This window comes from Dendrobates tinctorius, unplaced genomic scaffold (genome assembly GCF_039654945.1).
Source record: "Dendrobates tinctorius isolate UK_male_01 unplaced genomic scaffold, ASM3965494v1 ptg000070l, whole genome shotgun sequence".
Lineage (NCBI taxonomy): Eukaryota > Metazoa > Chordata > Amphibia > Anura > Dendrobatidae > Dendrobates > Dendrobates tinctorius.
The window spans coordinates 68,050,157-68,078,024 of NW_027361738.1; the positions used below are offsets into that span (position 1 = coordinate 68,050,157).

The 27,868-nt window shown below is 42.7% G+C and overlaps 1 protein-coding gene across 1 annotated transcript in view; it reads right to left on the reverse strand.

Annotated features, from left to right (window-relative positions):
- SPAG6 (sperm associated antigen 6) overlaps positions 1 to 27,868 on the reverse strand; it is a 251,931-nt gene that overhangs the window by 212,869 nt on the left and 11,194 nt on the right. The window contains exon 2 of the mRNA XM_073581813.1: positions 19,981 to 20,076. Within this exon, the coding sequence (XP_073437914.1) occupies positions 19,981 to 20,076 (96 nt within the window). The remainder of the gene's footprint in view (positions 1 to 19,980; positions 20,077 to 27,868) is intronic.

Below are 27,868 nucleotides of genomic sequence, written 5' to 3' on the forward strand. Positions count from 1 at the left end.
AGCCGGACACCCCCCTCATCCCAGCCTGTGGCCTGCAGCAATGGTATTGGTATGGTATATCTGCATTATAAGACGCACCCCCACTTTCCCCCAAAAAAAAAATTTTTTGGGGGGGGTAAAAGTGCATCTTATAATCTGCAAAATATGGTAATTAATTTGCATTTTATTGAATGAAATAAGTATTTGATATAATAGAAAAGCAGAACTCAATATTTGTTACAGGAACCTTTGTTTGCAATGAAAAAGGTCAGAGGTTTCCTCTAGTTCTTGACCACGTTTGCACACACTGCAGCAGGGATTTTGGCACATTCCTCCATACAGATCTTCTTCACATCTTTCATATTTTAGGGCTGTCGCTGGGCAACATTGAGTTTCAGCTCCCTCCAAAGTTTTTCTATTTGGTTGAGGTCTGGAGACTGACTAAGCCTCTCCAAGACCTTGAAATGCTTCTTATGGAGCCACTCCTTAGTTGCCCTGGCTGTGTATTTCGGGTCATTGTCATGCTGGAAGACCCAGCCACGACCCATCTTCAATGCTCTCACTGATGGAAGGAGGTTGTTGGCCAAGATCTTGCGATCCATCCTCCCTTGAATACGGTGTAGTCGTGCTGTCCCCTTTGTAGAAAAGCACCTCCAAAGTATGTTTCTCCCACTATGCGTCATGGTTGGGATGATGTTCTTGTGGTTGTACTCATCTTTCTTCTTCCTCCAAACACAGCGAGTAGAGTTGATGCCAAAAAAATCTATTTTGGTTTCATCTGACCTCATGGCCTTCTCGTATGCCTCCTATGGATCATCCAGATGGTCAGTGACAAACTTCAATCGAGCCTGGACATGAGCTGGCGTGAGAAGATGGACCTTGCGTGCCCTGCAGGATTTTTATCCATGACGGCGTAGTGTGTTACTAATGGTAATATTTAAAACTGTGGTCCCAGCTCTCCTCAGGTAATTGACCATGTCCTCCTGTGTAGTTCTGGGCTGATTCCTTACCTTTCTCAGAATCATCCTTATCCCATGAGGCGGGCCCTTGCTTGGAGCCCCAGACCGAGGAAGATAAACAGTCATCTTGTGTTTCTTCCATTTTCTAATAATTGTGCCAACAGTTGTTGCCTTCTCACCAAGCTGTTTGCCTAGTATCCTGTAGCCCATCCCAGTCTTGTGCAGGTCTACAATTTTGGCTCTGGAGTCTTTAGACAGCTCTTTGGTCTTGGCCATGGTGGAGAGGTTGGAGTGTCATTGATTGAGTGTGTGGGTAGTTGTCTTTTATACAGGTAGAGTTCAAACAGGTACAATTAATACAGGTAATGAGTGCAGAGTAGGAGGGATTCTTAAAGAAAAACTAATATGTCTGTGAGAGCCAGAATTCTTGATGGTTGGTAGGTGATCAAATATTTATTTTATGCAATAAAACGCAATTTAATTATTTAAAAATCATAAAATGTGATTTTTTGCTTGTAGATTCTGTCTTTCACAGTTGAATGCACCAACAATAAAAATTACAGATCTCTCCATTCATTGTGGGAAAAGTTGCAAAATCGGCAGTATATCAAATACTTACTTTCCCCACATATAATTTTCTAAATAGTGTCATGGTTTGAAAGTAAAAACTGAACCTAATAAAAGGTAAAAAAAAAAAAGAATAGTGTTGTTTCCAGAGACTTGACATTAAAAGACAACCTCTCCTTTATAATAAGCTAGATGAAGAGCCCGGCGTTGCCTGGGCATATTAACTAACTGTGGTTAGTTATAACAAATTACAATGATTATATTGCACATAAAAACATTTCACATCATTTCACTCTAATTATCCCCTCACTCCTCTCATTTTCCCACGTCACACCTCTCATTTTCCCCTCACTCCTCTCATTTTCCCATCACGTCACTCATTTTACCATCACTCCACTCATTTTACCATCACTCCACTCATTTTACCATCACTCCACTCATTTTCCCCTCACGCCTCTCTTCCCCTCTTCTTGCACAGCAACTTCCTGTTATGAGCACAGCGGTGTAATCCATGAGGCTCCTCCCTTTCCCTTGATGTCATGCCTCACAGGAGCAACTCCATTCTAGACACGATGAAGATAGATGTGGCTAGTGCCTGCCGCACACTGATACTCTGAAGGCAGCGGCCCTGATTGTAACTCGCAGCGGCTAGGACATCGCAGCCGGTGAGTTTTGCAGGGTGGCTTTCGAGGTGAATGTGTTTCCGCCCGTGTCTGCTAACAACGTGGGCTGTGTGGACAGGGCATAGCGTGTGGAGTGAGTGTGGCTATGCGGAGTGGGTGGAGCTATGTGGAGTGGGTGTGGCTTTATACACAAACACACATACATACACTCAGCTTTATATATTGTAGAGATCCACCATATGAGTGGACGGGGATTTACTCGCTTGGTCGGTCTTTGAGGCATACGCTGGGACACTTAGTGTTAAACAGTTCATTTGGTTTATTAAACTGCAGCATAAACCGCTCTTCATGAACTAAATAGCATATAGCTTCCAGTACAGTGTCCGTTAAACATTCAGTTTTACAGCATACACAGTCTCACCCCAGTCAGCATTACTCATGGTTTATCCCTCACGGGTTATCAGGGAAGCGGCCGCACTGGGATCACCATTCCAGACAGTGCCTTGCTCACTAGGCCATCTACAGTTCCAGACCCACGGCCGGGCAGTAGCTCCCCTACGTAGAGCCGTCACAGACTCTACCAGGCCCGAGCCTTTCCATGTGCTCTCCAGGAAGTTCAGTCCCAGACACTTCCAACACACACAGGCCTTCGGGACCTTGCACTCTGACCACTCAGGATCAAAAACACACAACCACATGTGACCCGATCTCAGTCCGACCACACCCACAAGTGAGATATGGATAATATGGTCATGACCTCACTTCAGGTCCAATTACATACAGCCAGACACATACAGGCTTTATCTTGGGCGTTCAGACACGCCCACATGCATGCATGCAAGGGCGGCACGGTGGCTCAGTGGTTAGTGTTAGTCCTGGGTTCGAATCCCACCAAGGACAACATCTGCAAGGAGTTTGTATGTTCTCCCCGTGTTTGCGTGGGTTTCCTCCGGGCACTCCGGTTTCCTCCCACATTCCAAAGACATACTGATAGGGAATTTACATTGTGAGCCCCATCAGGGACAGTGATGATAATGTGTGCAAACTGTAAAGCGCTGCGGAATATGTTAGCGCTATATAAAAATAAAGATTATTATTATTATTATATTCTGAGTAGCATATACAGCACCTCCTAGCTTTAACAGCAGTTACTGCACCACAATATATAGATAGTTAAAGTTCATTGCTTCCTCATATTATATTATTCTGGAGTTGAGAAAAAAAGATTTGCAGGGCCTGGACCAGCAGCCACGTCAGTAGTCCGTTTCCACTGGATCAGAGCCCTGTGAGCCTACCAGCGGAAATCATATCAAGTCAGGTTGGCTAATCAGAAGAAACCAGGGGATGCTGGCAAATAATAGGTGGTTCGAAGGGCTTTGATACAGTGGCCAAGGACTACTTACAGGTCACTAGACCAGAGTTCTAAAAAATCTTTATTACTGTATCTGCTGCTGGTTCAGATTCGAAAAGACCAATAGATGTCACATATTTCTCTGTGATAGACGCTCATTTTTTTTTTTTTTGTATTTCCCGCTCGACTGCCCCATATAAATGCAAGCTCTGCTCAGCCAAGAAAGGAGTAAGCTTCTGCCAGACATCTCTGGAGGTGGCTTATCTCCTGCTAACAAAAAAAAAAATACAGCATCGAAATTCAACAATTCAGTTATCAGAGTGTGTCGGGAGACACCCCTCCCCTGTATAATCATTATTTATTAGCCAACTTTTATCTAATGTGTATGAGGAATTTTAAAATGCATTAGTAATGATTTCACAGAGTGGTCATCCATATCAACAAACATAAACCAGAGATGGGGATTCAGGCAGTAAACCTGTTAATAAATAGAAACATATGATGGCAATGGTTTCTGTGATTCAGCATTCAAAATCATAGCTGCCTATAAAAGCAACCCGAATGAATGAAAGCGCTCTAATGAATCAGTCACCATATGTTGGACTTTACTTCTCCAAATTAAAGTTACAAGATGATGACTAACAGGTTAACAATGGCAGGAGGAAATGTCATCCAGTCCCCACCCCTTGGGTTACCTGTCAGTCCACTAGACCTAGTACTCAATAAAACCTCATAAACTATATAAGCATAGTTATAGTGTTTTTACTCATAAAACATTCCCAAAGTATCCAGCTTATCAACAGCAGCTGTATATCACTATATGCAAGAAGGTGGGAGGCAATTTGTGCAATCATTTACCCATACTCAGGTCACTCTAGTTTAGGCCACACAACTAATGTAACAAGTAGTCAAAATCACGGCGGAGCATGGATATGCCCAAGCCTACAGCATACTGGGGACATAGCATCTGCCTCTGTTGTTCTGTAAGTAATCCCTTTGGTAACTTTACAACACATAAGGTCTCTTTTGCTGTCAAGCAGGTCTAGTCAGATAAGAACACCTGAATAATTTGATCAGGTCTCTGATCTTATGTAGGGGCATTCAGAGGTTTCTTTCCTATACGAAATCTGTTCTGAAACACGAAACAAATAATTGTATCAATTTCCACACTGCTATTAGGATGGGCAGAGACGTCACAAAGATTTGCTACGGCTCTGCAACATGGAACTGCACGGACTTCAAGAACCCTGCCTCAGGCGTACATCACCCAAAAGAGTAGAAAGGGACACTCGTTAGGCCTCTCTTGGGTGACGTATGCCATCCAGCGGGTATATATTGATATACCTATCATTAACTAAATAGTAAAGCGCAGCAGACTGAGCTTTCCTATGCAGAGGACAACTGCAGAAAAATAATTCAGCACAATATGCATTTTTTTGTTGTTTTTTTTTACAACATCTATTCTTGGACTATGACGCCGTTTGTTTCAAGGCCTTCGAAAGGTATAAGCTGGCAATTTTTTCCAATGCATACCACAGATGAAAGGCTTTGATACAATGTGCCCAGAGTCAAAGGGAACGATTCATCAAGACTAGAGTAGCACACAAACGCACTATGCCAGTTATGCTAAAATAGAAAGAGGAGCACACCCCTTAATGAATTTGGCACCTCCAAGTGCTGTGCTTGAAATGCTACTTCAGTCAGGGAGAGAAGTAGCAATTCTGGCAAACAAAGCGCAGGCACTTTTGATGAAATTGATAAGGAACATAGCCATGCCCCATTCCTGCCCTATAACCACCAATTTCGGCTGAGTTGAGTCAAACTGGTAAAAAACGAGAAAAGTCGCAAACATTTTTGTGCAACTCACCACTGCGCAGAAATTTTTCAACTTTTCAACACAGTTTTACAACAGTTTTCTGCCAGAAAATCTATGATGAATTATTCCCCAAAGTCTTCCGCTTTACCACCTAATATCCCCATCCCCTGACATCAAAGCTGATGTGAAGTGTATCTATAAGATTATATAACGTATTTCTAAAATTTTGTCAATCCTGAAACAATTCTAGGTAAGAAAGTGCAAAGTTAAGATTGTCCTTTTTGGGAATAATTGCGCTTTTTCCCCAGAAAAGAATCTAAATATTTTAGTATATAAAATGTATAATATATGAAAGAATCTAAATATTTTAGGTGGCTTTACCTAATAAAAATGTATAATATATGACAACTTCTACTTCTCCCTTTTTTTTCATTAATCCAACTTAAATGAGAATTAAGAAATGCGTTAGTAATTCTCTGAGGACCCTTCATCTGTGCATTCAGTTATCTCTCCTGGTGCCTGCATGTTTACATCAGCCAGGGACTTCAGATTGAGACAGGTTTCCAAATCTCAGTGATTAACTTACAGTGATTTGAAGATTTGAATTTGGTGGCCGTGAATCAAGTTTACGGGGCATTAACTGCTTTAATGGTAATCAAATGGAAGACACATTACAAAGCCTGTAATGACTTTGCAGAGCTTTAACCTGTTTAGCACCAACAATTATGACAGCAATGTGCAAGCTAATAGCACCCTCAGCCTAATACTTGGTTGCACAACCTTTAGCCAAAATAACTGCGACCAACTGCTTCCGGTAACCATCAATGAGTTTCTTACAATGCTCTGCTGGAATTTTAGACCATTCTTCTTTGGAAAACTGCTCCAGATCCCTGATATTTGAAGGGTGCCATCTCCAAACTGTCATTTTTAGATCTCTCCACAGGTGTTCTATGGGATTCAGGTCTGGACTCATTGCTGGCCACCTTAGAAGTCTCCAGTGCTTTCTCTCAAACCATTTTCTAGTGCTTTTTGAAGTGTGTTTTCGGTCATTGTCCTGCTGGAAGACCCATGACCTCTGAGGGAGACCCAGCTTTCTCACACTGGGCCCTACATTATGCTGCAAAATTTGTTGGTAGTCTTCAGACTTCATAATGCCATGCACACGGTTAAGCAGTCCAGTGCCAGAGGCAGCAAAGCAACCCCAAAACATCAGGGAACCTCCGCCATGTTTGACTGTAGGGACCGTGTTCTTTTCTTTGAATGCCTCTTTTTTTCTCCTGTAAACTCTATGTTGATGCCTTTGCCCAAAAAGCTCTACTTTTGTCTCATCTGACCAGAAAACATTCTTCCAAAACGTTTTAGGCTTTTTCAGGTAAGTTTTGGCAAACTCCAGCCTGGCTTTTTTATGTCTCGGGGTAAGAAGTGGGGTCTTCCTGGGTCTCCTGCCATACAGTCCCTTTTCATTCAGACGCCGACGGATAGTAGGGGTTGACACTGTTGTACCCTTGGACTGCAGGGCAGCTTGAACTTGTTTGGATGTTAGTTGAGGTTCTTTATCCAACATCCGCACAATCTTGCGTTGAAATCTCTTGTCAATTTTTCTTTTCCGTCCACATCTAGGGAGGTTAGCAACAGTGTCATGGGCTTTAAACTTCTTCATGACACTGCACACGGTAGACACAGGAACATTCTGGTCTTTGGAGATGGACTTGTAGCCTTGAGATTGCTCATGCTTCCTCACAATTTGGTTTCTCAAGTCCTCAGACAGTTCTTTGGTCTTCTTTCTTTTCTCCATGCTCAATGTGGTACACACAAGGACACAGGACAGAGGTGGAGTCAACTTTAATCCATGTCACCTGGCTGCAAGTGTGATTTAGTTATTGCCAACACCTGTTAGGTGCCACAGGTAAGTTACAGGTGCTGTTAATTACACAAATTAGAGAAGCATCACATGATTTTTCGAACAGTGTCAATACTTTTGTTCACCCTCTTTTTTATGTTTGGTGTGGAATTATATCCAATTTGGCTTCAGGACAATTCTTTTTGTGTTTTTTCATTTAAGACAAATTAAATGAAGATAATAATACCAAAGAATTTGTGTTTGCAATCATTTTCAGGAAGAAACTGAGTATTATCTGACAGAATTGCAGGGGTGTCAATACTTTTGGCCACAGCTGTAATTACTTATACTACTGTGATTTTGCCAACATTTTAGTATAGAAAAAAGTGACATAATGTAAGTGTAAAATAAATTAAACCTTTTATCATTCTCTACAAAATACCTTTCTGTTACATTCATTTATAAAGCTTTGTTCAGATCATATTATGAACCTTACGTTGTCAATATTCTGATTCTATCTGTTCAGTCGTGTCCGACCCTTAGATACTCTATAGGACGTGTTTTGTTGTCATGCTTCGTCTTCCACAGCTTTGTCCAATTTGCTTTATGTTAATTCATGTGTCATTCTTGATAGTATCCACCCAACGCCCTTCGGTCTCCAGTTTCCTTCTACCACTGATCATTCCGAGTAGCACCTCCGTTTCAAACAAATTTGCACTCATCACATGTCGAAAATAGGCGAGTTTCTGCGTAGTGAAGGTATACACTGGCATATCCCAATGTACACAGTTGCATTTGCATAGAGAGATATGTTACCAATATGGTACAATTATATTTTTTAAGAACCAGATAAGTGTATGTATATACAGACTAGGCTGAAAGTGTGGCACCCTTGAAATTGTTCCAGATAATAAAGTATTTCTCCCAGAAAACTATTGCAATTACATGTTTTATTAAACACGTTTATTTCCTCTGTATGTATTGGAACAAAAAAAACAAAACGTGATGCCAGTTCAAATTCACCCGTGGCAAGTAACAGGTGTGGACAATATGAAAATCACACCTGATACCAGATAATATGGGGAAATGTTGACTCAATCTTGGCATTGTGTGTCTGTGTACCAAAAAATAAAAATCCAGCTAAGAGGTGTAAGAAGCTTATTGATGGTTATGTGGAAGCAACTGATTTCAGTTATTTATTTCAAAGGGTGTGCAATCAAATATTAAGTTAAGTTTTGTCCAGCCCATTTTTGGGGTTGTGCATGAAATGGTGTCCAATTTACCTTTTTTTTCTCCCTTTTGCATGATGTTCCAATTCACACAAAGGAAATATACATCTGTATAACAAATATGAGCAATTAAATTAATTTTCTGGGAGAAATACTTCATTTTCTGGAACAATTTCAAGGGTGCCAACAATTTCGACTATGAATGTATAATGGAACCATACTGGTAACATATTTCTTCCTCAAGCTCAATGTGGACAAATCTGAACTCATCATCTTTCCTCCATCTCACAGATCTTCCTTACCTGACCTATCTATCACAATTAATGACATCACGCTTTCCCCAGTACCGGAAGTTCACTGCCTCGGAGTAACCCTTGACTCGGCCCTGTCCTTCAAACCGTACATCCAAGCTCTTTCTACCTCCTGTCGCCTCCAGCTCAAAAATATTTCCAGAATCTGTCCTTTCCTCAACTCTCAATCTACTAAAATGCTTGTGCATGTCCTCATCATCTCTGGCCTCGAGTACTGCAACATCTTTTTCTGTGGCCTCCCTGCTAACACCCTCGCACCTCTCCAGTCCATCCTTAGTTAGCTCTGCTGCCCAACTAATTCATCTCTCTCCTCGCTACTCCTCCGCTTCACCCCTCTGCAAATCTCTTCACTGGCTCCCATTTCCTCAGCGTATCCAGTTCAAATTACTAATACTGACCTACAAGGCCATCTATAACCTGTCTCCACCATATGTCTCTGAACTAATCTCCTGATACCTTCCCTCACGTAAGCTCCGGTCATCCCAAGACCTCCTTCTATCCTCCACATTTATTCGCTCTTCACCCAACCGCCTCCAAGACTTCTCCCGAATAGCCCCCATCTTCTGGAATTCTTTGCCCCAACATGTCCGACTATCAACCACATTTGGATCCTTCAGACGGAACCTGAAAACCCACCTCTTCAAGAAAGCCTACAGCCTGCAATGACCCCGCTACCTCCTCACCACTACCGAAGATATCACCTCAACCAACACCGGAACTGCTGCAACCCACCAACCTACTGTCTCCTTCCCCACCATCCTGTAGAATGTAAGCCCAAAAGGGCAGGGTCCTCTCCCCTCTGTATCAGTCTGTCATTGTAAGTTTGTTTACTGTAAGTGATATCTGTAATTTGTATGGTGCTATATAAATAAATAATAATAATTTCCCTATGTAAATACAACAGTGCACCTTGGGACATCCCAGTGTATACAACCACTAGAAACGGGCTAATTTTGGACATGTGATGAGGGCAAATTCACTAGAAAAGGAGGTGCTACCCAAGAATAGTCAGGGGTAAATCTTTATATTAGACTTACATCATACCCTACAATATATGAATAGATATAGAACATAATACAGTACTATATAATATAATACAAAATATAATAGAGATATATACAGTGGGGCAAAAAAGTATTTAGTCAGTCAGCAATAGTGCAAGTTCCACCACTTAAAAAGATGAGAGGCGTCTGTAATTTACATCATAGGTAGACCTCAACTATGGGAGACAAACTGAGAAAAAAAAAATCCAGAAAATCACATTGTCTGGTTTTTTTTTATTTTATTTGCATATTATGGTGGAAAATAAGTATTTGGTCAGAAACAAAATTTCATCTCAATACTTTGTGATATATCCTTTGTTGGCAATGACAGAGGTCAAACGTTTCCTGTAAGTCTTCACAAGGTTGCCACACACTGTTGTTGGTAAGTTGGCCCATTCCTCCATGCAGATCTCCTCTAGAGCAGTGATGTTTTTGGCTTTTCGCTTGGCAACACGGACTTTCAACTCCCTCCAAAGGTTTTCTATAGGGTTGAGATCTGGAGACTGGCTAGGCCACTCCAGGACCTTGAAATGCTTCTTACGAAGCCACTCCTTCGTTGCCCTGGCGGTGTGCTTTGGATCATTGTCATGTTGAAAGACCCAGCCACGTTTCATATTCAATGCCCTTGCTGATGGAAGGAGGTTTGCACTCAAAATCTCACGATACATGGCCCCATTCATTCTTTCATGTACCCGGATCAGTCGTCCTGGCCCCTTTGCAGAGAAACAGCCCCAAAGCATGATGTTTCCACCACCATGCTTTACAGTAGGTATGGTGTTTGATGGATGCAACTCAGTATTCTTTTTCCTTCAAACACGACAAGTTGTGTTTCTACCAAACAGTTCCAGTTTGGTTTCATCAGACCATAGGACATTCTCCCAAAACTCCTCTGGATCATCCAAATGCTCTCTAGCAAACTTCAGACGGGCCCGGACATGTACAGGCTTAAGCAGTGGGACACGTCTGGCACTGCAGGATCTGAGTCCATGGTGGCGTAGTGTGTTACTTATGGTAGGCCTTGTTACATTGGTCCCAGCTCTCTGCAGTTCATTCACTAGGTCCCCCCGCGTGGTTCTGGGATTTATGCTCACCGTTCTTGTGATCATTCTGACCCCACGGGGTGGGATTTTGCGTGGAGCACCAGATCGAGGGAGATTATCAGTGGTCTTGTATGTCTTCCATTTTCTAATTATTGCTCCCACAGTTGATTTCTTCACTCCAAGCTGGTTGGCTATTGCAGATTCAGTCTTCCCAGCCTGGTGCAGGGCTACAATTTTGTTTCTGGTGTCCTTTGACAGCTCTTTGGTCTTCACCATAGTGGAGTTTGGAGTCAGACTGTTTGAGGGTGTGCACAGGTGTCTTTTTATACTGATAACAAGTTTAAACAGGTGCCATTACTACAGGTAATGAGTCGAGGAAAGAGGAGACTCTTAAAGAAGAAGTTACAGGTCTGTGAGAGCCAGAAATCTTGATTGCTTGTTTCTGACCAAATACTTATTTTCCACCATAATATGCAAATAAAATGAAAAAAAACAGACAATGTGATTTTCTGGATTTTTTTTTCTCAGTTTGTCTCCCATAGTTGAGGTCTACCTATGATGTAAATTACAGACGCCTCTCATCTTTTTAAGTGGTGGAACTTGCACTATTGCTGACTGACTAAATACTTTTTTGCCCCACTGTATTTATATATTGTAGGGTTTCTACTCACTCGGTTGCGTTTGAGGAAGGCACAGGAAGTGTTTTCAGTAAAATGTCCAGGCTGGTTTAGTAAGACTTCAAATACCGCTCATGAAAACCTAACCAAAAACAGCCTTTTCCGGCACAAAGTGAAAACATAAAGTAAATAGGCCATACAGTAATGCAGGTTCACCCGCTTGAATTAGTGTCCAGGTCTTGAGTCCTTAGGAAAGACCAAAACACTGAACCTCTATATACCTCCAGTCCCAGACATTGAATGAGACAACTGGTTTCCATTTTATTCACCATACCACGCCTTCGAGGTTGGGATATGTGAGCAGCCAGTCACACCCATCTGTTTGACTGCTCACAATCCCGGCCCTTATATATCCTATTAACTCTCTCAACACTATATGTGCCGGAGCCTGCTCTCCCGGGCTTCCATCACCGAAGCTACCAACCTCAATGATACATATCTCCCCTCAAGAACATGCTGGTGTGTGTAATTTCATATATATATATATATATATATATATATATATATATATATATATATATATATATATATATATATATACAGTGGGGCAAAAAAGTATTTAGTCAGTCAGCAATAGTGCAAGTTCCACCACTTAAAAAGATGAGAGGCGTCTGTAATTTACATCATAGGTAGACCTCAACTATGGGAGACAAACTGAGAAAAAAAAATCCAGAAAATCACACTGTCTGTTTTTTTTTCCTTTTATTTGCATATTATGGTGGAAAATAAGTATTTGGTCAGAAACAAAATTTCATCTCAATACTTTGTGATATATCCTTTGTTGGCAATGACAGAGGTCAAACGTTTTCTGTAAGTCTTCACAAGGTTGCCACACACTGTTGTTGGTATGTTGGCCCATTCCTCCATGCAGATCTCCTCTAGAGCAGTGATGTTTTTGGCTTTTCGCTTGGCAACACGGACTTTCAACTCCCTCCAAAGGTTTTCTATAGGGTTGAGATCTGGAGACTGGCTAGGCCACTCCAGAACCTTGAAATGCTTCTTACGAAGCCACTCCTTCGTTGCCCTGGTGGTGTGCTTTGGATCATTGTCATGATGAAAGACCCAGCCACGTTTCATCTTCAATGCCCTTGCTGATGGAAGGAGGTTTGCACTCAAAATCTCACGATACATGGCCCCATTCATTCTTTCATGTACCCGGATCAGTCGTCCTGGCCCCTTTGCAGAGAAACAGCCCCAAAGCATGATGTTTCCACCACCATGCTTTACAGTAGGTATGGTGTTTGATGGATGCAACTCAGTATTCTTTTTCCTCCAAACACGACAAGTTGTGTTTCTACCAAACAGTTCCAGTTTGGTTTCATCAGACCATAGGACATTCTCCCAAAACTCCTCTGGATCATCCAAATGCTCTCTAGCAAACTTCAGACGGGCCCGGACATGTACAGGCTTAAGCAGTGGGACACGTCTGGCACTGCAGGATCTGAGTCCATGGTGGCGTAGTGTGTTACTTATGGTAGGCCTTGTTACATTGGTCCCAGCTCTCTGCAGTTCATTCACTAGGTCCCCCCGAGTGGTTCTGGGATTTTTGCTCACCGTTCTTGTGATCATTCTGACCCCACGGGGTGGGATTTTGCGTGGAGCACCAGATCGAGAGAGATTATCAGTGGTCTTGTATGTCTTCCATTTTCTAATTATTGCTCCCACAGTTGATTTCTTCACTCCAAGCTGGTTGGCTATTGCAGATTCAGTCTTCCCAGCCTGGTGCAGGGCTACAATTTTGTTTCTGGTGTCCTTTGACAGCTCTTTGGTCTTCACCATAGTGGAGTTTGGAGTCAGACTGTTTGAGGGTGTGCACAGGTGTCTTTTTATACTGATAACAAGTTTAAACAGGTGCCATTACTACAGGTAATGAGTGGAGGAAAGAGGAGACTCTTAAAGAAGAAGTTACAGGTCTGTGAGAGCCAGAAATCTTGTTTGCTTGTTTCTGACCAAATACTTATTTTCCACCATAATATGCAAATAAAATGAAAAAAAAACAGACAATGTGATTTTCTGGATTTTTTTTTCTCAGTTTGTCTCCCATAGTTGAGGTCTACCTATGATGTAAATTACAGACGCCTCTCATCTTTTTAAGTGGTGGAACTTGCACTATTGCTGACTGACTAAATACTTTTTTGCCCCACTGTATATATACAGTCATATGTTAAAGTTTGGGCACCCCTATTAATGTTAACCTTTTTTCTTTATAACAATTTTGTTTTTTGCAACAGCTATTTCAATTTCATATATCTAATAACCGATGGACTCAGTTATATTTCTGGATTCAAATGAGGTTTATTGTACTAACAGAAAATGTGCAATCTGCATTTAAACAAAATTTGACCGGTGCAAAAGTATGGGCACCCATATCATTTTCTTGATTTGAACACTCCTAACTACTTTTTATTGACTTCCTGAAGCACTAAATTGGTCTTGTAACCTCATTGAGCTTTGAACTTCATATCCAGGTGTATCAAATCATGAGAAAAGGTATTTAAGGTGGCCACTTGCAAGTAGTTCTCCTATTTGATTCTCCTATGAAGAGTGGCATCATGGGCTCCTCAAAACAACTCTCAAATGATCTGAAAACAAAGATTATTCAACATAGCTTTTCAGGGGAAGGATACAAAAAGTTGTCTCACAGATTTAACCTGTCAGTTTCCACTGTGAGGAACATAGTAAGGAAATGGAAGAACACAGGTACAGTTCTTGTTAAGCCCTGAAGTGGCAGGCCAAGAAAAATATCAGAAAGGCAGAGAAGAAGAATGGTGGGAACAGTCAAGGACAATCCACAGACCACCTCCAAAGACCTGCAGCATCATCTTGCTGCAGATGGTGTCACTGAGCATCGGTCAACAATACAGCGCACTTTGCGCAAGGAGAAGCTGTATGGGAGAGTGATGCGAAAGAAGCCGTTTCTGCAAGCACGCCACAGACAGAGTCGCCTGAGGTATGCAAAAGCACATTTGGACAAGCCAGTTACATTTTGGAAGAAGGTCCTGTGGACTGATGAAACAAAGATTGAGTTGTTTGGTCATACGAAAAGGCGTTATGCATGGAGGCTAAAAAACACAGCATTCCAAGAAAAACACTTGCTACCCACAGTAAACTTTGGTGGAGGTTCCATCATGCTTTGGGGCTGTGTGGCCAATGCCGGCACCGGGAATCTTGTTAAAGTTGAGGGTCGCATGGATTCAACTCAGTATCAGCAGATTCTTGACAATAATGTGCAAGAATCAGTGACGAAGTTGAAGTTAAGCAGAGGATGGATATTTCAGCAAGACAATGATCCAAAACACTGCTCCAAATCTACTCAGGCATTCATGCAGAGGAACAATTACAATGTTCTGGAATGGCCATCCCAGTCCCCAGACCTGAATATCATTGAACATCTGTGGGATGATTTGAAGCGGGCTGTCCATGCTCGGCGACCATCAAACTTAACTGAACTGGAATTGTTTTGTAAACAGGAATGGTCACAAATACCTTCATCCAGGATCCAGGAACTCATTAATAGCTACAGGAAGTGACTAGAGGCTGTTATTTTTGCAAAAGGAGGATCTACGAAATATTAATGTCACTTTTATGTTGAGGTGCCCATTCTTTTGCACCGGTCAAATTTTGTTAAAATGCAGATTGCACATTTTCTGTTAGCACAATAAACCTCATTTGAATCCAGAAATATAACGGAGTCCATCAGTTATTAGATATATGAAACTGAAATAGCTGTTGCAAAAACCAGAATTGTCATAAAGAAAAAAGGTTAACATTAATAGGGGTGCCCAAACTTTAACATATGACTGTATATCTCAATATAAAGTACATGATATATATATATATATATATATATATATATATATATATATATATATATATATATATATATATATCAATCAGTTGTGCTCAAAAGTTTACATACCCCAGCAGAATTTTTGCTTTCGTGACCTTTTTTCTGGGGATATGAAAACACCAAACCGTTTTCTCCACATGCTTAGTGGTTGGGTGAAGCCATTTATTGTCAAACTACTGTGTTTTCTCTTTTTAAATCATAATGACAACTCAAAACATCCAAATGACCCTGATCAAAAGTTCACATACCCTATTTCTTAATACTGTGTATTGCCCCCGCTAACATCAATGACAGAACCTTCACTTTGTTCTTCTGTAGACTTGGCCTCGTGCTTTGTATCGTTGTCATGCTGAAATGTCCAAGTACGTCCAATCTGCAGCTTTCGGGCTGATGATTGCAAATTTGCCTCTAGTATTTGCTGATAACGTGCTGCATTCATCTTTTCCTTCAACTTTGACCAAGTTTCCTGTGCCTTTGTAGCTAACACATCCCCAAAACATCAGCGATGCACCTCCATGCTGTTAAGAATCTGTATTCTATAATATCTATGCGGGAATCCAGATTCACACATTTGTCTCCAGAGGCTAAGTCCTTTTTCCCAGCTTCTGAGCATGCCCACGGGACGAGCTCCCATTGGAGTCCAGGAGTCAGGTGCTCAGGTCCTGCTCCTGATTTCATTGGCTTAGCTCAGGGCTCTGGAGATTTCCAGCAGGTCCCGTACGCTATAAAAAGTGCGCATGGCCGTTATGCCATGCGCTAGTATTTTTATACTGCTGCTGTGTGTATGGTGACGGATGCTTGGACTGGTGACTGACTCATTAAGAAACCCCTTCCCTCGGTTATTACGTCTGTGTGAGTGAGTGGTATTCTGTCAGCACCTGCGCTTGCGCCAGCGCACACAAGCTCCATCTTTCCAGCAGCTTAGCGTCCTGCATCGCGCTTGGGATATTTGCGGTTGCAGCCTGTCCAGGCGTGCGCAGTTGCGACGCCGAGCACACGTGTACACGGTAAGTCCGCTCGGTTGTAGTGACTGTATTTAACTACTCCGGTTTCCGGCTACCGCACGTGTGCCGCTGAGATCCTGTGCTGTTAACAGGCTCAGCGATACTTTTGGTATTATTTTTCCCTGCAGCTCTGTGTCATTTAACAGAGCTTGCCTTTTTGCACCTGGGTGAGTTAGAACCCTGTGCATATTACCGCTTTAGTGCTCTGCCTCTCTCAGCAGCGGTTTTGTCATCCACCGCACGGTGGACCCCGAGTGGCGAAGGCACTTTAATTATTTTTTTTAGTGCCTTCCGCCACTCCTAACATAATACTAGCGCCAGGGTTTAGCTGGAGATGTCAGATCAGCAGCAACTGTTGCAGTGCGTGCGACAGCTCGAGACTCGCTTGGCTACCCTTGAGAGAGCTCTCGCAGCTTCGCAGGCCACAGATGCTGCTGTCCAAGCACTCACGGACGCGGTTGGGCGTATGTCCATGTCCGCCCTTGCGCCGACAGTTACCCGCCTCCCGTTACCCGAAAAATATTCTGGGGTTGGCGCCTCCTATAGAGGTTTTATCAGCCAGTGCTCGATTCACCTGGAGCTGCTGGCTGCGCAATTCCCTACAGAGCGGGCCAAGGTGGCCTATATTATATCCCTACTGTCGGGCAAGGCGCTGGAATGGGCTACGCCACTATGGGAGTGTGGTGACCTGGATATCCGGACCGCAGCTAATCTGCTAACTGCTATCAGGCAGGTGTTTCTCGGTCCACGGGTTACATACGACACCTCTCTCCAACTGCTCACCTTGTCTCAGGGATCACTCTCGGTCAGTCAATACGCCGTCCGTTTTCGGACACTGGCGTCTGAGTTAGAGTGGTCTGACAAGGCTCTGATTCCTGTATTTTGGAAGGGATTAGCGAAGCACGTGCCCTGATCTCCCTGACGTCCCTATACAGGTTGTTTGAACCTGTCGCCGAGAAGGATACCTTAGCCCTCACTTGCCCTGCACCTATCCCTCAATAGGGAATTGGTAAGTGCGGACACTGGTCCCACCGCTGCACTAATATAACACCAAGGAAAGATAACAGACAAGGTATCCCTCAATAGGGAATTGCTAAGTGCGGACACTGGTCCCACCGCTGCACTAATATAACACCAAGGAAAGATAACAGACAAGATAAGATAAACAACACTTAGCTTTCTCTGCTGCAATGCACCGAGCAGCAGAGTAAGGCACCAGATCAGTATTCAGCAGAAGCACCACTGCTCTCAGCCAGCTCCTGTCTTCACCACGGTTGGTATCCAAAAGGAAGTGTATCACCAACACCAGCTGATGCCTCAGGTGACCTTTTATAGGAAGGTGGGAGTGGTAACCACCAGCAGACTAACTAAACATGTAGTAACACCATCAGCCACCGGGGGGAGAACTGACATTAACCCACGATGGCCTGAAAGGAAAAAGTTTATATCTGAGAAGCCCAAACTGACACAGATCCAAAAATGGATCGTGACACATTATCAATTCCTTTTCCCATAGATCCGCTGACAATTTTTTTTTTTGCTTTCCCCATGACTCACAATCCAGAAACGTCAGTGGCTGGATGAAAGATGCAAGAGTCTGTCTGGATCCAAGAAACTTACTCAGCTTTTATGCACACACACGGATTACAAGCAAACAGGTCACAGGTGAGGATATTACCAAAATCACCAGAGTATGTGAACTTTTGATCAGGGTCATTTGGATGTTTTGGGTTGTCATTATGATTTACAGTGCCTTGCGAATGTATTCGTCTTCATGATGCTCTCTGTGCATCAAACAGAACCCTGAGACTATCACAGAGCAGGTGAATTTATACGGAGACTTGATTACTCATAGGTGGATTATATTTATCATCATTAGTCATTTAGGAGAACAATGGATCATTCAGAGATCCACAATGTACTTCTGGAGTGAGTTTGCTGCACTGAAAGTAAAGGGGCCGAATAATATTGCACGCTCCACTTTTCAGTTTTTGAATTTCCACAAAAATTTAAAATAACTAATAAATTTCGTTCAACTTCACAATTGTGTCTCGCTTGTTGCTGATTTTTCACCAAAAATTTACATTTGGTATCTTTATGTTTGAAGCATCATATGTGGGAAAAGGTTGAAAACTTCCAGGGGGCCAAATACTTTCGCAAAGCACTGTAAAAAGAGAAAACACAGTAGTTTGATTTCATCCAACCACTAACCATGAGTGGAGAAAAAGGTTTGGTGTTATCATTCATATTCTCTGAAAAAAGGCCAAGAAGGCAAAAATTCTGCCAGGGTATGTAAACTTTTGAGCACAACTGCTTCATTGCAGCCATTTGGTAAATTTAAAAATGTTATTTTTCTTTTCTCATTTTTTTTCTCATCTTGACTGAAAAACACCAGAAATGTAGATTTTTTTGCAAATTTATTTAAAAAGAAAAACTGAAATATCACATGGTCATAAGTATTCAGACCCTTTGCTCACTCATATTTAAGTCACATGCTGTCCATTTCTCTGTGATCCTCCTTGAGATGGTTCTACTCCTTCATTGGAGTTTGGCTGTGTATAATTAAACTGATAGGACTTGATTTGTAAAGGCGCACACCTCTCTATATAAGACCTCACAGCTCACAGTGCACGTCAGACCAAATGAGAATCATGAGGTCAAAGGAACTGGCCAAGGAGCTCAGAGACAGAATTGTGGCAAGGCACAGATCTGGCCATGGTTACAAAAGAATTTCTGCAGTACTTAAGGTTCCAAAGAGCACAGTGGCCTCCATAATCCTGAAATGGAAGAAGTTTGGGACCCAACAGATGATGTTGGGGGAGATTTGACACATCCAATTTCAGACTGCTGATCCTTTTGTTTTCTAAGAAATGTCTGACAGCGGCTCTCTGATACAGAACAGAGGATCGTTAGGTAGAGCAAGCGCTATTGTGTATGGGAGAGTCGGGCGAGATAGCTGTCAACCAAACAATCAGACAAATCATCATTCAGCCGACAGCCATCTAATAACCATTTATGGCATATCTATGGGATATACAAGAATTTTTAGATCTCCCACACAAATTAATAGGGAGCTGTGCATGCATTGTGAGATGTAGCCCTGTTCTCAAGACAGTTGCAGATGTCAGTGATGTGACCAGCATGTAACAGACATTTATCCTGTAGATATGTCATAAATATACAATATGAGGGAACGCCCTACAAGGGCATTTCTCTAGCTGTAAATCATCTTTCCAATTCAAAAGTAAAAAGTAGACTTTTTTGCATGGACTCAGTAGCTACATATGCAGGGTTTGGCTTTAGGCTGGGGTCACAGGAGCAATTATTCTCTCACGTGAGAGAATTGGGCTAATTATGCAAATGACACTCAGCTCATGAAGGTATAAACTCTTCTGTGGAAATCAGCTCAGCCGTCTGCGTAAATTAGTGCAGTAGTACCCAGAACCCCACTACGAACTGTATGGAGCTGTGATATTCTGGTTCTGCACACTGGCTGCTTTTGGACCTGAAAGCATCTGTTAGTAGAAGGGGTGTCAGTAGAGCTGAGCTGCAATACCAGAAACAACCCATGGACAGGTGTTGTACTGTTTTTACATTTATTCCATATTCAGCAAGTTTGGAATTATGACTATAATGTGATACAAGTCTTCTATAACACCCATGATGAAAGAATCCTTGTGAAACTGGTTACCTGCATTTTGTAGGGTTTCGATGTTCTGAGGACGCGTGGCAAGTTCTGCAACAGTCTGAACAAACTGTGTCCGGGCTCTCTGATACTGCTCAAAAACTAAATATAAAAGATAAAAGAGTGTTAGAAAATAATTATTGTACCAGAGATTACAGATAATTCTAAAATACAAGACAAATTACTTTATTACAATCTACACACAAAACTAGGACACAGACAATGTTTGACCATCCAAGATCCATATGTAATGCAAAAAAAAAAAAAACAAAGTTAGTGAGCATCTGCTAACAAAGTGAAATAAATGTCCAAGTGCAAATCTGCTGTCACTGCAATGCAAAAGCAAACCATCATAAAAGATGCCACAGCACTCAGCGAGCAAACACTGAATATATGGGTCATTTTACCACCCAGATACTTGCACTCAGTTTTGCCCTTCGTGATGCAATAGGTTTTGGGGGGTTTTTTCACTCCTACCTTTGAAAAAGCCGTACAAAACTATGCAAATGATTTAGGCTGCTGTGGAAAAAATACAGTTAATAGTTTATTATTACCATTTAGCAAAATGTAAAGTGAATGAATAAAAGAGAAACCTGAATCAAGTCAATATTTGGTGACACTGCCCTTTGCCTTCAGAACAGCACCAAAGAATTAATTCTTCTAGATACTAGCACACAGTTTTTGAAGGAATTCAGCAGGGAGATTTTTCCAAACATCTTGAAGAAATAACTGCAGATCTTCTATAGATGTTACTGGTGTAAACCTTTCTGTCTCTTAATGTAATCCCAGCCAGGCCTCCTTGTTCTTCTTTACACTAAATATACAAGGGTTGGACAAAATAATGGAAACACCTGGAAACATCAACAAAAGTTAGTTTAATATGGTGTAGGTCCACCTTTTGCGGCGATTACAGCCTCAATTCTCCGAGGTATGGATTCATACAAGGTGTGAATTGTTTCCAAAGGAATTGCAGCCCATTCTTCAGGTAAAACACCCTCCAGTTCTTTGAGCAACGATGGCGGCAGAAATCGACATCTAACTTGAATCTCTAAAATCGACCATAAATGCTCAATAATGTTGAGGTCTGGGGATTGTGGGGGCCAGATGAGATGCTCAACTTCATTACAATGTTTCTCGTGCCATACGATTCTAGCTGTATGAATTGGTGCATTATCATCCTGAAAGATGGCGTTCCCCTCCGGGAACAGCGCTTGAACCATAGGATGCACTTGGTCACCCAAAATGCCTAAATAATCGCGGATGTTAATTCTTACATGAAGGGATATCATTGGCCCGGCGGATCGCCACGAAATAGCACCCCAGATCATCACAGAACCTCCGCCATGTTTTACGGTTGGAAGAAGGCAGTCTGGATGGAATGCTTCTTTCAGCTGTCTCCAAACGTACACTCGGCCGGAGGTCGGAAATAGGGTAAACGATGATTTGTCTGAGAATATCACATGCTTCCACTGCTCGAGGGACCAATTTTGGAGGTTTCTACACCACTCCAAATGCTTGGAAACATTTGTCATTGACATCAGCGGTTTTCTAATTGCAGCACTTCCGTGGAATCCAGATATGTGCAGCTCCCGACGAACAGTTTTTGTGGAAACTGGGTTCTGTAGGTGTTCATTGAACTCAGCAGTGATTTTCGGAGCCGTGGTCTTGCGATCCTCTCTCACAATTCGCTTTAGAGTCCGACAGTCTCTCTCAGTCAACTTCGACTTTCAGCCGGACCTGTGCTTTGCTGCGGACGTTTTTCCTTCTCTTTCAAACGCAGTCATTACTTTAGAGACAGTACCTCTTGACACGCCAAGCATTCGGGCACTTTCTGTCACACTAGCGCCTGCCATACGAGCATCAACAATTTGGCCTCTTTGAAAATCCGAGAGGTCTGCCATTGGTATCAGGTTCTCATCAATGTTCTTACAATTCTGCAAAACAAACAGCTAATTTACATACACATATATCACATAACACAAATAATCAACTACAAAACATTACCATACGTCACGGTTTGCATGTTTATAACATGTTCGAAGATTTTGATGCCAAAACGTTTGGTGTTTCTGGAGCGCCCTCACTCACCAGGGCCGTGGGGTACTCAGTACCGGGCCAGTTGATCTTCTTGGGGGTTGTCACGGCAGCAGTGACCCGGTCCGTGGCCCTGGGGCTCCATGACAAAGGGGGTTGTTTCAGTGTGCTTATGGTGGTGAAAGTTTATAAGTGATTCGTGACGCCACCTGTGGTGTTCGGCAATAGAGATGTAAGCCAACGCTGCAGACAGATCCTCTGGGACAGATGGTGTGGTGCAGCAATGATGTTATAGCCCTCCACAGGCAGGGCTGTAGTCCCAGGGCAGTGTAGTTGAAGTGACACTTAGATGGTCTAGTGTCTGGCGCAAGGGATGTGGCAGTGCTGGGCAGGTTGGCGCAGGAATAAGTGGAGGACACCAGGGCATGTAGTTCCAAAGCTTTACTCACAGTCAGTTGCAGGTACAGGTGCCCGCATCCGTGCCGTGTCCTCCGGGTCAGGCGCTCAGCTAACTTCCAGGCAAGATGAAGTACTCCTTTCCAACACTCCGCCAACATATGTGCCTTTTCTGAATGTCTCCTCTTATAGCGCCTTTGAATGAAGTACTCCTAGTACTGAGTTACACTGGAGTTCCTCCTGTCAGATGTTCCTATGAACTCTACTTGTACAGCAGACAGCTGTAGCCTGCTTCGGGGACTCCTTGCTACTAAGTCCTGGCTCACTAATATGTTGCTGTTGTGCCCCCAAGTCTTGTGTGGGAATAAAGTGGTCACTACTTCTATTCCTCCGGTGTCTGCTGCAGGACCATTAGTATCCGTACAACCTCGGGGACCGGACCCTGGCCTTGCGCTTAGAACTTGAAAAGGATTCTCCTCTAACCCTGGTCCTTGTTCTCTTATTCTCCTCACGTTCCGTGCTAATCCTTCTTTCCAATGGAGAATCAAGCTTCCTTTCTCTGTCTCTTTCCTGTGCCAACAGACCCAGATCACTGTGGCCTGCTGCAGCACTTCCTTCTTCCATCCCTCTCCCGGGGATCTTCTCTTTCTCCCTCTATGTCCTTCTACATCCTCACTCATTGACTGAATGAAAGACTGACTGACTGGCTCAACTCTTCCCGCTCTTTTGTGTGAACTAAACTCCACCCACCTCCCAGCACGTTTCGTGTTCCAAGCAGGGAGCCACCAAGGGGTGCTATGCTACACTCCAAGCAGGGAGCCGCCGAAGGTGCTTTGCTACACTACTTTGTGGTGTGGGGTGCAGGTGTTGGAGCGTGGTCAGGTGTCTCCACCTTACCTGGATGGTGGGGTACCAAACCTCAGGTGGAAGTGCAGTACCTCTGTGGCGACTGAACCCTTAGGGGCGCCACATTTCCATTATTTTGTCCAACCCCTGTAGTTCTTAAAGGGTTTTCTGGTCAAAAACTACATGTCTGCTGTTACTCTATAGGACGGCAGACTTGTGAATCCTCACATCGCATGCACTACGTACTGTGTAGATTTCTTCATTTACGCTGGAAATGGTGGTCATGTGTTCGCAAGTATGTGATATGCATACTCCAGGCCACAATCCAACTAGGTGGGCATTGCCTCGCTCAATGCAAGTGTTCTGAGCGAGGGAGAAAACAGTCTACTGTTCAAAGAGGTCTGGGAAGAAGAAGTCTTCATGGAAGAATTGTGGACAAAAAGCCATCACTTCCACATGGAAATAATGCCAAGTGACTAAACTAGGCATAAAAATACGGGAACTGGGTTGCAGAAAAATGGTAGCAGGTGCTTTGGACTGATGAGTCAAAATGTCAAATACTTGGCTGCAACTGAAGGTTATTTATTCGCAGGAGGGATGGAGCGCAGCACGATAACGCAATAGTAAAGCAAGTTTAAGGCTATGTGCACACGCTGCGCACTCACCTGCGGGTATTTCTGTGCGGATCCGCAGGTAAAACCGCAGGTAAAGTGACCTGCGGTTTGACACCTGGACAATGGAATAGTTGCCAAACCTCTGCGGAATCCGCAGAATTTACATGCTGCGGTTTGTATACCGCAGCAAAATCGTGCGGAAAAAAACGCAGCGTGGGCACAGCGGTTTTGAAAACCCATAGGATAACATGGTACTGTACCATGTCTGCAGAACTGCTGCGAATCCGCAGGGCCAAAAACGCTGCGGAACCACAGCAGAATCCGCAGCGTGTGCACATACCCTTAGGGTCCTTGAAAATAATAGTGTGCAAAACCTTTAGGCAGGTGCAGAAAAAATGCTGCAATGTAAACAAAAATCCCAACAAATATAAATGTTAATACTTCATTTTCATCCAAAAATTATAACAATAAAAAAAGTATACTTCTATTTTTTAAAAACATCCTTACTTTGAAGCATTTTTTCCACACCTGCCTAAAAATTACAAAATAAATAAATATATATTATATATTTGGGTTTTTATAAAAAACATTTTCTACATTTACGGTATATTCTCACTAGGGTACTTGATAATATGATCTCTTTATTTCATAACTCTGACCTACAACCCATTAGTTCCTTAATAGATATCTAATCTGGCAAATCTGGGGGCTTTCAATAAGCACAAGGCTGACACAGCAACCCTCCGGTGATAGACTGATCCCTCCCCCTGTGTTAACTAGTCAAATACTGTAGTCACTATTGACTATAGGCCCCGTCACACACAGCGATCTTGCTAGCGAGATCGCTGATTTTGCGACGCCACAGCGCCCGCCGGGTATCGCTGATCGTGCTCGATCGGCCTGGGCCATTTTTCGATCGCTGGTCTCCCGCTGGCCAGCGCGCATCGCTGCATGTGGCAGCGGAAGCCAACGATCAGCGAGGCTCCCAGCGCTCTAAGCAGGCGCTGGGAGCTGGTCTCTAAGGTAAATATCAGGTTACTAAGTGGCGCACGTCACTTAGTTACCCGATGTGTACCTTAGAAACCTGCGTGCTGGCAGCTCCCAGCGCGAGCACGCAGGTTTCTAAGGTACACATCGGGTAACTAAGTGACGCGCGCCGCTTAGTAACCCGATATTTACCTTAGAGACCAGGTCGTATCGTTGTCGGGATCGCTGGTGCATCTTTATGTGTGACGGAGCCTTATGGCTACTTGCCATAAAGTAGCCACTGCAGTAGAGAGTCAACAGTAATGAACGCATGGCTTTTAGTACCTGGCAACAGTGCCTTAAATAAACACTGGATTGCGCCAAGGGGTTCAATTGAATTTTACTATATTAAATGTACAGTAAGTTTCTTAGTGCACATTGCAAACAAATTGTGATTCCCCCAGGCACGACCAGAATAAGTGATAGCACAGTTTCTTTTAGTGTGAAGGCTTTTATTTATCACTGATTGGTCAACAGGTTAAGACTAAAATATAATGATAATGGATCCCATTAACTTTATAGAGGACCACTCACTAGGTTTTTTTTTTCAAATCACACTGAGTCCCTCTTCCAAATGCCGCAGTTTTTCCCTTCAACCACCTGGACGTGTACCACTGAACCTCTCTGTGGATGTTTCCTTTTTCTCCCCGACCCTGCCTAATCAAAACAAGACTGCGCCTATAAAAGTTCTGTGGTATAAAGTCCATTTGCGTTAAGGGAAAATTTGCATCTTTATTATCGGGGCATAACTTTGAAACGGAGGGGCAGAAAAGAGAAAAAAAAACTGTTTCAGAATCGGTAATACAGCATCAATTGGAGAATGAACATATAGAGCGTGATCAGCTCACCTATCCACAGGAGCCAAAATCCAAGGAAAGGCAGTCCACAAAAGAGACGGATTGATCCAGCACTTCAGATAAAATGCAAAGTTTATTCCATCAATAAAAACACTGCTCAAAGGAAAATCCATATAATCAAACAGGTAGCTGTATCATCCGTAGGAAAAAGTACTAAGCAAGAAAAAGCATTCAAAGTCCTGGTTGATGGGTTTCAAAGTGATACTTCTTATTCATAACCTTGAGTAGATAACCTGAAGGTTACGAATAAGAAGTATCACTTTGAAAAGCCTCAATCAGGACTTTGAACCCTTTTTTGGCTTGGAACTTTTCCTCGGATGATACAGCTACTTATTTGATTACATGGATTTTCCTTTGAACAATGTTTTTTTTTTATGGAATAAACTTTGCATTTTATCTGAAGTGCTGGATCAACCCCTCTCTTTTGTGGACTACTAATTGGAGAAAATAATCAGTTTAAAAAATCCAGTGAAAAGTTCTCTTTAAAGAATTCCTGTTATAGTATAGAGCAGGAGATGAGCCAGCTGAAGTATATGTGGGAAAGGATTCATTATAACTTTCACTGTATTTAATTTAAAATCCATGCTTCTTCTACGCTTAGGAATTCAGTCGTTGGACCTATTTAAAGGGGTTTTTCCACTTAGAGCAAGGTGGACATCAAATGCTGAGAGTAATCGCCCTCCCCAGCTGACTTTTCTGAGCAGCCCTGTCAATACAGAGGGCACAAGCCACTGAGGTTAGTGACTGACTGCAGCAGTAATGTGTTCTATTGATGTGATGTCACGGCTGCAACCAAAAAACAGAGTTTGCAGCAGCGACACAGAGTTGGCATTAAAATAGGAGAGGATGATTACGAGCTGGATTTCTTATTTTACATGGCTGCCAGCCTTTGGGAACCCCCTCAGCTCCTCCTGCTCTACACTTGCTCTACACTATACTGCCCGCAAATTGGACTGTGTTTGGAGCAATCAACAGGACAATCTCAATTAAGTAATCAGGAACAGTAAAGGGGTTTCCCCACAGAAGACATGTATCAGTTATCCGCAGAATAGGTGATAAATGACTGATCATTGGAAAGGGAGTCTATTGAGATCTTCAACAATCACAAGGTCCTTATTCCTAGTTCCTCCTCACTGGCGTTTGGATTCATGAAGTGACACGGTCGCACATGACCATGCTGCTCCAGTTATGTCTATGAGACCAAAGGAAACAAAAGAGATCTGAGCTCAGCTACCGCCATCCATCCTGTAGACAATGAACTGTAAGAACAGCAGATTATGTGTGGCCATGTTGCGCCATTGAACAATTAAGGAGGAATATGGGGTTGAGACGGCTGTTATTGTGATAAGTGGAATTAATACCTGGAGGTGTGAAAAAAAATTGAAATAATATAATAATGTGAAAAACCCTGGTGTTTTTATGCATACAAGTCAAGTGGGACGTCCTATGCAGTGATTGACAGTTTTCTCTGTTTGATGGTGTATGAAGATGTCAATCACTAGTAGGACCTTTTTGTCTTTGCTTGACATATTCCTTGAAGTCTAACACTTGTAAAAGCTTCCAACTTACTCCACTTTATGGGAAAATGGTGATATCCATCACCCACTGACTCCCATTGTAAGAAATACATAGAGTTTTTTTAAACTGTATCCCTCCATAAGCTTCTCTTATACATTGCAGTTGTTAAACCACGAACGGCACAAGGATTACAGACTCTGGCATCCGAGTGCTGTCAGTCATTTTCACAAATCCATAGATTTGTATAAATAATTTAGATCCACGAGTCAGATCAAAAACGGACATGTGTCTGTGAGTTCTTTTGGCACACATCTATCTATTCATCAAGACCAGCATTGTTCACACCGGCCTTGATGAGGGGGTGTGATGGAGTCTAAGGCACCTGATTCATTAAGAATTGTGCACCTTCTGCACAAATCTTATTCCAGTCAGTGACTGGAGTAAGGGTGCTTTCACACAGCGCTTTCTCTTATGTTCGGTATCCCCGTCAGGGCTTGTGTCCGAACGACATGCAAATTGGGATTTGGGCATATGTAACAAAATTTTAATGGTGCACACCAAGTCACCATGTACTCTGACTTGCATCATTTTCGAGTGTATTCA